Genomic DNA, 13,688 nt, shown 5'->3' on the forward strand with positions numbered 1-13,688 from the left:
ATGTGGTGTGTGCGCAGTGTGCGTTCTGTATATGTGGTGTGTGCGCAGTGTGTGTTCTGTATATGTGGTGTGTGTGCAGCGTGTGTTCTGTATATGTGGTGTGTGCGCAGTGTGTGTTCTGTATATGTGGTGTGTGCGCAGTGTGCGTTCTGTATATGTGGTGTGTGCGCAGTGTGCGTTCTGTATATGTGGTGTGTGCGCAGTGTGCGTTCTGTATATGTGGTGTGTGCGCAGTGTGTGTTCTGTATATGTGGTGTGTGCGCAGTGTGTGTTCTGTATATGTGGTGTGTGCGCAGTGTGCGTTCTGTATATGTGGTGTGTGCGCAGCGTGCGTTCTGTATATGTGGTGTGTGCGCAGTGTGTGTTCTGTATATGTGGTGTGTGCGCAGTGTGCGTTCTGTATATGTGGTGTGTGCGCAGCGTGCGTTCTGTATATGTGGTGTGTGCGCAGTGTGTGTTCTGTATATGTGGTGTGTGTGCAGTGTGTGTTCTGTATATGTGGTGTGTGTGCAGCGTGTGTTCTGTATATGTGGTGTGTGTGCAGTGTGTTCTGTATATGTGGTGTGTGCGCAGTGTGTGTTCTGTATATGTGGTGTGTGTGCAGTGTGCGTTCTGTATATGTGGTGTGTGCGCAGTGTGCGTTCTGTATATGTGGTGTGTGCGCAGTGTGCGTTCTGTATATGTGGTGTGTGCGCAGTGTGTGTTCTGTATATGTGGTGTGTGCGCAGTGTGTGTTCTGTATATGTGGTGTGTGCGCAGTGTGCGTTCTGTATATGTGGTGTGTGCGCAGCGTGCGTTCTGTATATGTGGTGTGTGCGCAGTGTGTGTTCTGTATATGTGGTGTGTGTGCAGTGTGTGTTCTGTATATGTGGTGTGTGTGCAGCGTGTGTTCTGTATATGTGGTGTGTGTGCAGTGTGTTCTGTATATGTGGTGTGTGCGCAGTGTGCGTTCTGTATATGTGGTGTGTGCGCAGTGTGTGTTCTGTATATGTGGTGTGTGCGCAGTGTGTGTTCTGTATATGTGGTGTGTGCGCAGTGTGTGTTCTGTATATGTGGTGTGTGTGCAGTGTGTGTTCTGTATATGTGGTGTGTGCAGTGTGTGTTCTGTATATGTGGTGTGTGCGCAGTGTGTGTTCTGTATATGTGGTGTGTGCGCAGTGTGCGTTCTGTATATGTGGTGTGTGCGCAGTGTGTGTTCTGTATATGTGGTGTGTGTGCAGTGTGTGTTCTGTATATGTGGTGTGTGCGCAGTGTGTGTTCTGTATATGTGCAGTGTGTTCTGTATATGTGCAGTGTGTGTTCTGTACATGTGTTTGTGTATTCTGTATATGTGCAGTGTGTGTTCTGTATATGTGGTGTGCGCAGTGTGTTTTGTATATGTGGTGTGTGTGCAGTGTATGTTCTGTATATGTGGTGTGTGTGTTCTGTATATGTGGTGTGTGCAGTGTGTGTTCTGTATATGTGGTGTGTGCAGTGTGTGTTCTGTATATGTGGTGTGTGCGCAGTGTGCGTTCTGTATATGTGGTGTGTGCGCAGTGTGCGTTCTGTATATGTGGTGTGCGCAGTGTGCGTTCTGTATATGTGCAGTGTGTGTTCTGTATATGTGGTGTGCGCAGTGTGTTTTGTATATGTGGTGTGTGTGCAGTGTATGTTCTGTATATGTGGTGTGTATGTTCTGTATATGTGGTGTGTGTTTTGATTCCTAATAATCCCCACACTCAGTAGTTGGTAGCAGTTGTGCCTCTGGAGTGTGCGAGTATAAACCATAGGAGAACACAGTCCAATGTGCAACCTGAGTAGAAGCGGAGTGCAAGATTGGACGAGTAGAAAAAGATTAACCCATTGCGGCCACCCCACGTGATGCACGCAGGACATGTATGTGCAACATAGAAACTATGGATCTTCATATGATGAACTGATAAAAGATATAAGGATCAGACCCGAACGCCATCTTCGCTCTTACGCTCCACACGATGAGGCTTTTAAGAGCTTCAGATGACAACTTTGTGACATGAAACAACTACCATGAAAGAAGAGGAATTAATCAAATATTATGAGGGTGAGAGACACTAAACATTATGAACAGAGAGCTGACGTGTGAAGAGTCACAGCCGTGTCATCTCCCCACGCGCTTGTTTTGACAGATTCAGATCATGGATTGTACGACTTTTACACTGGAGACAGAGAACAGAAAGCCTGAAAGAGAAGCCGCGGCTTCAGAGCCCCGCGCTCAGCGTCACGCCTGCGTTCATTAGCACAGAACAAGCATTACTTGATGTGAAATTATTGGCCAGCGCAGGAAGCAGAGAACAGGCGCCAAAGCAGTGGGAAATCAGGACACATGGCTCACCGGAAAAATATTTATCTGTTTATCGCAAAGAGAGACGGTCCTCTGGATCTTCTTATCTACAGCTTTAGGCAAATGAAAAGGTGACCCCAGGTGAGGCCTGACAGCGTCTGGCAATAAGGACATGATGGGAGTTCAATCCAACTTTGATTTGGTTATAAATCAGCTTAGAAGATTGTACAGGAGAAGAGAGATAAGGGTTGGAACCCTGACATTATAAGAAGCTTACTGACAGACCACCAGTTAACTCCTTCTACAACTTGGAGAAACTAAACAGACCCCAAGTTTTGAATAATATCTTCTAAACATGCTTAGCTGAGCTGTTCAGTAGAGCACAATGTTTTAATGGATATTAATTCTATTGGGGACATTTTTAGGCTTAAAGAGAACCTGCCATGCGGATTCATGCTTCCCAAACCTGAGCCCAGCCAGGGACAATAGCTGGAGACAAGGGGCAGCCTCTGGATGGCTGCTCCCTTCAGGTGATTGACAGGTTCCTCTCATAGTGAGAGACTTGTCAATCACCTCTAACACTGGGGAAAGCCGGAATAGTTTCATCTCCAGCTATTATCCTTGGCTAGACCGAGGTTTGACAGAATTAATCAGTCGACAGGTCCTCAGTAAGCCAGAAAATGTGATTTACTCAAGAGATCTACTACTAGATCCTGATCTGCTGGTTACCCATGTAGGCTGTAACCTTATACAGCTAGTTTTAATTATTTATTTTTTTAAGGAAGACATTATAAATCGTGATGAGAGCATGTGCTCGGGTAAGGGGTTATCACAGTGTCTTCAGAGGTCGCGAATAAATACATCTGAGTCCCAGCGCCTCCATGTCTCGTGGCTGTTAGACAGCAGCGACACCTGTAGGGATTGCCTGTTTGTTAGTCTCCCTGCATGTGTTGCAGCTGTCGAACAGCCACGAGACATGCAGGAGCGGGGACTCAGACATATTTTTCGAGCCCCCTGAAGCCACTCGGTCAGCACCCGAGCATGACATGATGACATTTACTCATCACTAGTGATGAGCGAATATACTCGTTACTCAAAATTTCCTAAGCATGCTCGGGGGTCCTCCGAATGTTTTTTAGTGCTCGGAGATTTAGTTTTCCTCTCCTCAGCTGAATGATTTGCATCTCATAGCCAGCTTGATTACATGTGGGGATTCCCTAGCACCCAGGCAACCCCCACATGTACTTATGCTGGCTAACAGATATAAATCATTCAGCTGCAGAAAGAAAAACTAAATCTCCAAGCACTAAAAAATACTCGGAGGACCCCGAAGCGTGCTCGGGAAATCTCGAGTAACGAGTATATTCGCTCATCACTAATTAAAAACCCAAATAGTTCAACAAGAACTTTCAAAATTTTCTCATTTCAAAGAGGCTTCTAAATTCTTATTTCTGGAGTGTCGAAGGATGGGACCAAGTAGCACAGACCTACAGGGATCAGGTGAGCGCTGGACCAGGAAATACGGGGTATCAGAATAGTATTTATTTTATAGTCTAGAGAATATTAATAAGAAAACATTTTTTTTCCTAGAAAACCCCCTTCTGCACTTCCAAAAATGTGTTTTTGTGTTTTTTTTAAGTTGTTTTTGTTTATTGTATTTTATTCTTTTTTCATCATCAAGTTACCGTAATAAAGAATATGCATGTCATAGTAATATGTCGGCATTTTGATTAGCGGAAGAGGCAAAATTGTTAATTGCTCTTTTGAAAATGGAAATCACAGATTGGATGGAATGAGGGACAGCAATTACCCCTTTACTCTACCCTATTACTGACGTTTCCAAATCTGAACGACCTTAGATAAAAAACTACGTAATTTAACTATATTAAAAAAAAGGGAAAATGCCCACCCTAATAGCCTTATTCCTATGCTTTAGTGCCTTTATTTTCTATTGATTTCTATACCAAACAGTGCAAAACCAAAAAAACATCAGAAAAGCACAAAATCAAGACGTGTTCAACATTTTCCAAAAATAATGAAAAATGTCTGAAAGAAACCCCTAAATTTGCTATTAAGGGTCTTGAGCAAAGAGTGCGGCATCTGATCACTGTCGCCTAGAAGAGGCTTTACACATCCATTCACATCTTTATGTCTTTTACTAGATTCTGGAAGTTCTGGTCATGACCCCAATTCAACATCCAAGACAGATGGAAGATGGAACCTTCCGAGAAGAATAGACCGAGCAGTGAGAAGATCAGGCACGGCAAGGCCTCAAATAAATAATATTCAGACAAGACAATGTTTTCTGCTTTGATTTGAGGGCGAAAATGTAGAGCAGAGGTCTGTGGATGTCATGGCATGCTGGGACTTGTGGTTTCCACAACAGCTGAAACACCATAGGTTGAACACTACTGCTTACAGTGTTATTGTCCAACATTGAAATTTACCACTTTTCCGAAGAGAACCCCTACAAGAAAAGCTCATTTCATTCTCCTTTCAGCTCCAGCAGTGCTCTAATTTCCTCTGCATGTGCTTTCCTCCTACTTGATAATCTGTTTTCTCTGCCCTCACTGAGACTGTACATGCTTTTCCACCTCTCCACACTGTGGAAATCTGTATACATTGCCAATCCCCTTCGTGATCAAGTTTCTAACACAGAAAGAAAAGAGGGGCTAGCAGGAAGAGACATTAGAACCAGGACCTCTGATAGGTTAGTAACATTTTTACAAAGCTAGCAAGATAAAGGACTTACAGATTCTTTGCAACATAAAAATGGTAGACATTTTTTATTCAAAACTATTTAGACACCTGTTTAAACATTGATGACGTATCTTTAGGAGAGGTCATCAATGTCTGATTGGTGGGGATACGACACCCTGCACCCCATCCGATCAGCTGCGTTCTGTGCCGGCGACAGCCGAAAGTGCTCAGTTATGGAGCTGCTCCATTTACTGATAGTGGCCACGGTTGGGTACTGCACATCCGCCCCTTAATGATTTAAATTGCCTAGGACAGTGGTGGCGAACCTATAGAACATGTGCCAGAGGGGGCACTTTGAGCCCTCACTGTGGGTACGCACGCCAGGCTCGTGAGACGGCGCCCATTCTTCCCATGCTGAAATGTCTTTTAGACATGAATACATTTGAACAGTGCTGTGTCGGGACCAGGGCAGGGGAGCTCCTGTGATGTCCGAAACAGTCCCAATGCCTCCTGTGATGTCCGCACCAGCCCCAATGCCTCCTGTGATGGTCCTCACCAGCCCCAATGCCTCCAGTGATGTCCCCACCAGCCCCAATGCCTCCTGTAATGTCAGTCCCATCCCCAGTGCCTCCTGTCATGTCAGCACCAGCCACAGTGCCTCCTGTGAGGGACATACTAGCCTCAATGCCTCCTGTGATGTCCGAAACAGTCCCAATGCCTCCTGTGATGTCCCCATCAGCCCCAATGCCTCCTGTGATGTCAGCACCAGCCACAGTGCCTCATGTGAGGGCCGTACTAGCCTCAATGCCTCCTGTGATGTCCGCACCACCCCAATGCCTCCTGTGATATCCGCACCAGCCCCAATGCCTCCAGTGATGTCCCCAGCAGCCCCAATGCCTCCTGTAATGTCAGCACCAGCCCCAATGCCTCCTGTAATGTCAGCACCAGCCACAATGCCTCCTGTAATGTCAGCACCAGCCACAGTGCCTCATGTGAGGGCCGTACTAGCCTCAATGCCTCCTGTGATGTCAGCCCCAGCCCCAATGCCTCCTGTGAGGGCAGTACTAGCCCCAATGCCTCCTGTGATGTCCCTTGTATTGGGACTTTGTGATAAATAAGTGGGTTTTGGATTACCATTTCGGCACTCAGTCTCTAAAAGGTTCGCCATCAGTGGCCTAGGAGACCATCCACCACTAACCAGTGAGCACTAAACTATACAATTAAAAAAACTTCCGTTCTTGAAAATGAGAGGGGTTTTCAGTAAGAGGTACATTTATGTTGGTTTTTTTTCCAGTTTGCGATATTAACGATTTATCATGTTGAGACAGCCTCTTTTTTAGCGGCAGGAGGAGAATTCATGGTTAAAACCAACGGCATAATGACCGTGTGGCGGATATGAAAATCCACAGCCTCCTCGATTTTCTGCACATTTGTTTTTGCCTTCAGAGCCCCATCCACAAGCGCCGATCAGCAGCGTGTAACCTGCAGCAATCCGCCATTCACCTTAATCTGCCTGTCGGTGTATAACCTCCCCTCATTACTGTACCTCCCTGCTGGTAGATTGACCCAGATCACGTCAGCCAGGACCAGGAATGCTGTGAGATTTAGGTCTACGCTAGGAAACGAAAGATTAGTTAGGAAGTCGCTTCATTTTCCATCTAAGAAGAAAAAGGGGAAATAAAAAGAAATACGGCAAAGGTGCCCACGTCCCTCGAGTACTGGTCGTCTTCTCTGCACCCGCCTCGGCGTATCTGTGGTGGATCTGGCACTTGCCAGCTGATAAGTAGGGCAGCGTGAGATCTCATCGCCAGTCATCAGCCCACTGAACAGCTCCGCACGCTAGTGATGCCAACGTATTCAGGCTGCAGGGCACGGGGCCCACATGTCTGACGGAGGAGAAGCCAACAGGTTCCATTCATAGAGGCAGATGGCAAGATGCGACTAACATATCGTGGAGAAAAAACACCATCAAATATGAAACTTAACACTTCATATATCAGAAAGCACCGATTCCCATGGAGGGAGATACAAGGCCTGCAGTGGAGCTGGGTAATTACTCCGCGTCGTTCTAGCAGATACTCCAGTGCTCTGTGCATGAAGGTTCAAGGCGTCCACAAGGATTCTGGTCATTAGCTGGTGATAACACTGAGGAACCTGACCCTCCGGATCCCGCAAACTCTGCCGTCCGCATTCTCCCTTTGTATAGTGAACATCCAGCAGACACATGTGTAGCATGGAGGTGAAACCGTAACGTTACATATAATGCACAGGAATCTAACGTTTCTCCTTCTGGAGAGTGACAAGCCAGGCCTGGCATGTCAGAGTGAAGAGACTTATAGGCCATGCATGCTCCTCTGAGAAATTAAATATGAAAATGGCCTCTTCAGAGAGAAAGACGACTAGAACTCTAGTGCCACCTATTGGAAGTAGCCATCCTAAAAGTTATTATCGACCCTTTATTGAGCCTCGGAAACAGGAAAGTACTGAGGGCACTACAGAATAAGAAGTGGGTTCACTGTGCACAAATGTAAAAAATACAAAAGAAAAGTAAAGTGTGTAAAGCATGGCTAGGATCACCAGTATATGAAACATGCAAACATATTTATTAAAGTACATATACAAGAAAGACAAAAACAGAGATAAAAACAAATAAAAAGCCCAAAGGTTAAAATATGTGTCCATTGAAGAAGCATGTAATGACCAGCCAGACTCCTCCACGGTGCGTACCGGGGGTATATACAGTAAATACAACACAGCCAAGCGGTCCTGGAAACAGTGCAAATAATATAGCAGACAGTATAATGTGAGATCAATGACTGATGTAAACAGATACAGGAATAATCCTACAGATGAACCCCAGAGAGATATTAAGGGGAACAGAGGAAAAACTTGTGGCATCCCAGAATAAGATACAGCAAATACCATAAGAAGACAGAGAAGTGTCAGGAAGGCGGGGCTGTATAAGACCTGTGGGTACAAGGGTCAAAAGAAGACCACCCAGCCACAGCATGATTCGCGGAGGAAAAGAGCCTTGACACATGATTTAGGACAAAAGTTAAACCAGAATCTCAATTTGCAGACACTGTTTGGGGGTATTGCCCCTCATCAGCGCCAAGTATGAGATCTGATATGGCTAGGTGAGTGGCGGAAGAATGGGATCTAAGGTCACATAGCAGGATAATTAAAGGTTGTTATTGACTTTTAGGATTGGTACTTCCAATAGGGGGCACTAGAGTTTTAGCCCTCATGCTCTCTGGAGAGGCAATTTGTATATTTAATTTCTCAGAGAAACATGCATAGCGTACAAGTCTCCTCACTCTGACATGTCAAGCCTGACTTGTCACTCTCCACAAAAAGAAAAGTTACCCCTTAGATCCCAGTCTTAAGCTTCTCTCCTAGCCAAATCAGATCTCATACTTTGCGCTGATGAGGGGCAGCACCCCGAAACACTGTGTCTGAAAATTGAGATTCTGGTTTGACTTCTTTGACAATTTGAAAAAAGTGCCCAATTTTTGCCCAGTCTAACATCTGCCCCAGGAATTTTGCCAGGGCTCGTACATTCCATGAACAACAGCAGCAGAGTTTCAGGGAGAACAAAGACCCTTTTATTTTGCAGGCAGACATGGATTATTATGGGGGAAAATGTAAGATAATCCCATTTTTCTTCTGCACAGGCTCTTATTAGAATCACCATTACTGCACACTCTTAGTGTAAGGCCATGTTCACACTGCAGGGGTTGCGTGGAGCGCCACTTCATTTACACTGGTGGACATTACCTTACTGATGGCGAGCGATGTGAACGTGATTTCATCAATAAATGTCATCAAATCCCCGGGTGTCAGCCGGTCGAAGTATTTCCTGCAGATGTCGTAGGCATGGCACCACTCGGCCGCAGTTTGTGGGGTCTCCTTCAGGAGCTGTGGGTCACCGTTCCAAAACAGTTTCTTTAGCCAAGCTGCGTGCACCGCACTGGAGGAAAGCATGTTCCCCTCTAAATCTGGGATTCTCGGGGCCAGCTTGGAAATAGCCAGCACATTATGACTGGTGAGCACCGGTGCCAGCGACTCGAGGGGGTTCAGGCTGGCATCTGTCATTCTCTTATAATCCAGACCTGCAGAAGACAAAAAGAACCACACAATTATCTGTGATCTACTCTATGTGTCTTAGAAATAGAGATGAAGCAGAGCCGAATATGTCATTGTGTTTAGTGACAACTGTTAGCAAAAATGCAAAGTAAAACCTGATACAAGGATGAGCCACTGAAAAAGACAAGGACACCGCTGACATTTGACCAACTTGGCTCAGCTAACACAAAACCAGACAGCTCTGCTAATCTCAAATGAGCCAAACCAGACAGCTCTGCTAATCTCAAATGTGCCAAACCAGACAGCTCTGCTAATCTCAAATGAGCCAAACCAGACAGCTCTGCTAATCTCAAATGAGCCAAACCAGACAGCTCTGCTAATCTCAAATGAGCCAAACCAGACAGCTCTGCTAAGCTCGGCTGTGCCAAACCAGACAGCTCTGCTAATCTCAGCCGTGCCAAACCAAACAGCTCTGCTAATCTCAGCCGTGCCAAACCAGACAGCTCTGCTAAACTCAGCCGTGCCAAACCAGACAGCTCTGCTAATCTCAGCCGTGCCAAACCAGACAGCTCTGCTAATCTCAGCCGTGCCAAACCAGACAGCACTGCTAAACTCAGCCGTGCCAAACCAGACAGCTCTGCTAATCTCAGCCGTGCCAAACCAGACAGCTCTGCTAATCTCAGCCGTGCCAAACCAGACAGCTCTGCTAATCTCAGCCGTGCCAAACCAGACAGCACTGCTAAACTCGGCCGTGCCAAACCAGACAGCACTGCTAAGCTCGGCCGTGCCAAACCAGACAGCTCTGCTAATCTCAGCCGTGCCAAACCAAACAGCTCTGCTAATCTCAGCCGTGCCAAACCAGACAGCTCTGCTAAACTCAGCCGTGCCAAACCAGACAGCTCTGCTAATCTCAGCCGTGCCAAACCAGACAGCTCTGCTAATCTCAGCCGTGCCAAACCAGACAGCTCTGCTAATCTCAGCCGTGCCAAACCAGACAGCACTGCTAAACTCGGCCGTGCCAAACCAGACAGCACTGCTAAGCTCGGCCGTGCCAAACCAGACAGCTCTGCTAATCTCAGCCGTGCCAAACCAGACAGCTCTGCTAAACTCAGCCGTGCCAAACCAGACAGCTCTGCTAATCTCAGCCGTGCCAAACCAGACAGCTCTGCTAATCTCAGCCGTGCCAAACCAGACAGCTCTGCTAAACTCAGCCGTGCCAAACCAGACAGCTCTGCTAATCTCAGCCGTGCCAAACCAGACAGCACTGCTAAACTCGGCCGTGCCAAACCAGACAGCTCTGCTAAGCTTGGCCGTGCTAAACCAGACAGCTCTGCTAAGCTTGGCCGTGCTAAACCAGACAGCTCTGCTAATCTCAACCGTGCCTAACCAAACAGCTCTGCTAAGCTCAGCCGTGCCAAACCGGGTGCATACAGCTGTGCCAAACCTGAAAACACTGCTAAACTCAGCTATGCCAAACTAGGCAGCGCTGTCTGGTTTGGCACTGCCGAGTTTAGCCTTGCTCTCTGGTTTGGAAAGGGCGAAAATAGCAGCGCTGTCTAGATTGGCACAGCCAAGATAAGCAGAATTTTTGGTTTGGCACGGCCAACTTTGCAGACAGCACTGCTAAACTCGGCCAAACCAGCCAGCTCTGCTAAACTCAGCCGTGCCAATCCAGACAGCGAGGCTAAACTTAGCAGTACCAAACCGGGAACAGGCGGCTGTGTTCCAACCAGACAGCTCTGTCAAACTCAATCATACAAAACCAGACAGCACTGTTTAACAGGGCTGTGCCAAACTAGACACTGCTAATAAACTCGGTTGTGCAAGACCAGATAGCACTGCTAAACTGCTAAACTCACCTGGAGCAGACGGCCATGCCAAACAGGGAACAGATGGCCGTACCAAACCAGACTGCTAAACTTGGCTGTGCCAAACCAGACAGCACTGCTATATTTGGCCATGTAAAAATAAGTGCATTCAGCTCTTCTACTTCTAAAAGGTTTAGGTGAGGTAAATTAGAGCTACTCCGCTCTCTGTCAATCTCAGCTCTGCGGAATTTGGAAGTGAAAACAAATTTTGATCATTGTGGCATATAACCCACTCGGCTCTCCTAAATTCTGACCTGCCAAACAGAAGCAACTCAGCTCTACTGATGGGTTTACACTACAAGTAGGCAGCTGTTAATAAATTATCGATGCTCGCAGGTAATAAGTCGGCGTTTGTTTAACGGCTGCGACTGCGAAATGTAAATGCAGAGCTACAATCTTTACTCCGTGCCATATGACAAACACAGCCCTGCAACATCTGGAATGTGCAAAAATAAACAGAGATTTGTTTCTTTCACAGTAAGATTGTGTTCTCACAAAGGGTTCACCTTGCTATGTGTTGCGTTTGGGACCAGGAGACGCTGTATGTGTTACTGTAACCGGTAAGAAGACAGATGTACCTGGCGTCTGCAACCTCACGAAAAGCCTCCAAAGTGTCTCTACCAGCACCGGAGGCTGAAGACGCAACACTTCATTATCACGTTGCGCTCAGGTAAGGAGACAATGGACCGGGAGGATATAGACTCCCACGTACAGGACTGTTTTACAGTAGTAATCAAAATTATTCTGCTCCCATTGCAAAATTCTATTTAGTCGCAAAATTAACAAACTTTCTGCTGTTTGCAATAAACCAATAAAACAAGAACAATTTAATTACTTCGATACAACGTATATAACAAGTGAATTCCCCAATTTCAGGTTGCAGGTACATGTACTGCGCATGTTGGGTGCGGTTGTGTGTGCGGAGGAGGCTCAAGAGCTGAGCCCGTTTCACACGACCTGCTGTGTTATACAGCCAGCACATGCCTCTAACAGCAGCGACTCAAGCTATCTAGTATTTAAGTGGAAAGAACAGGGTGGTATGTGGATTTGGCACCCCTCAACCCACTCCCAAAAACGCAATCACTGGGAGCCGATGGGTTACTGCCGAAGGCCCCTCGTGGCTGACGTCTGTGTTCAAAATTTTGACCAGATACTAGAATACTTTAGTATATAAAAAAAATTGAATCCTAGACAAAATAAGAATCGATTTGCAGGACCCCGACCCCTCTGTCACATCATTGATCTGTGGGCCACTGGATGGGAGCCCACAAAGCCGCTTCCTGCTCCGCTTCTGACGAGTCGGACTGACACAACGCCATTGTTGCTGCTTGGCATGAGTTGCAGATCCCGGGCCGTAGGAAACAGTTCTCCGGTCTCCCGTTCAGTGACCGCAGATTACAGACATGGCTGATGGACCGGTTCCTGTTAATCGATTCACACCATCTCTATGGTTTTAGCCCATACATTAAATACCAAAAAGGCAAAAAAACGCATGAAGTTCAGTATTTAGGTCGCCGCACCATCCCAAAATAAGACAATAAAATGCAATCAAAAAGACAAATGTTCTCCAAAATGGCCCTAATAAAAATATCGGCTCATACCAGATCATCGAGCACAATCAACAGAAAAATGAAAACGGGTCTTAGAAAATGGGAACACAAAATAATTTTTTGTGTTTCTTAAATTTTTATATATTTGTTTCAACCATTACAATAAAAAAAAATTGGCCCTATAAATGTAATATTGTCGGAATCATACTGACACAATATAGCGGGCAAGCGAAAGTTGTAAAAACAAAATCCAAAAAATCAATGGTGGTACTGTGCTTTTTTTTTTTTTTTAACAATCTTACTGCACTAGGACTTTTTACCTGGTAGTGCTACGTTTACGGGAAAAAAAATGTAATGGCTTTTGGAGGAAGAAAAGGAAAAAAAAAAATAATTAGCTGAGGTGGGGAGGGGAACTATTGAGGTCTCGGAATTATTCATCCCCATGAATAGAAGAAGACGCCATAAGAGCACAAAACTGCAGATCAGCTCTTGTCTTGCACATTCATTAGTTGAAGCAAGGTGTGCTTGAGATAAAACACATCAAATACCTGGACTAGCAAGGGGTTTCATTTTTTGAGGAGAACAGTTTTGGGATGAAAAAAACTAAAATAAAGTGATGGACAGATTTGAATGAGATGGAAATAGCCTAATCCGTAGACTGCAATCCAGCGGCAATCTGTTTCTTAGTTGGAATAAAAACGTAAGTCCCCATTCATCAAAGTGTTTATGCTTGAAAACTGGTGTAAAATACTTTGAAAAGTTGCAAAATTTTCATGTAACGCAAACATTTTAGGAGTTTGTTTAGTTTCAGGCAGCTCTGCCAATTATGGCTACGCCTGTCCTTCAAATTCATGAAAATTGGGGGCATTTCTCACACCAGAAATGTTACTCTAGTCTGTAACTGGAGTAGCATTTTTGCCAAGGTACACGCCACTGATAAGAAGTAAGTGTTGTGCATCTCTTGAATTTTATGCATTTTATTCCTACATTCCCTTCATTAAGACTGGTGTACGAAATGCCAGTCTTAATGAATCTTGGCCTTTGTCTGCACAACTTTGGCCTGGCCACAAAAACCAGCAATAGATTTTACATTAAAATCTATGGAAAAAGATTCATATCTGATGGTCATATGTTATGTCATCCATTAATCCATTAACAGTTCATTTTTCAGAGCAGTGCCTGAAC

The 13,688-nt window shown here is 45.6% G+C and overlaps 1 protein-coding gene across 2 annotated transcripts in view; it reads right to left on the reverse strand.

The window, feature by feature from the left end:
• The window catches only part of NBAS (NBAS subunit of NRZ tethering complex), a 670,356-nt gene that overhangs the window by 158,112 nt on the left and 498,556 nt on the right, over positions 1-13,688 (reverse strand). For both annotated transcript variants that reach the window (XM_077291450.1, XM_077291451.1), the window contains exon 44: positions 8,777-9,111. In XM_077291450.1, coding sequence (XP_077147565.1) covers positions 8,777-9,111 — 335 coding nt within the window. The remainder of the gene's footprint in view (positions 1-8,776; positions 9,112-13,688) is intronic.

The sequence above is a fragment of the Ranitomeya variabilis genome, chromosome 2 (assembly GCF_051348905.1).
Source record: "Ranitomeya variabilis isolate aRanVar5 chromosome 2, aRanVar5.hap1, whole genome shotgun sequence".
NCBI lineage: Eukaryota > Metazoa > Chordata > Amphibia > Anura > Dendrobatidae > Ranitomeya > Ranitomeya variabilis.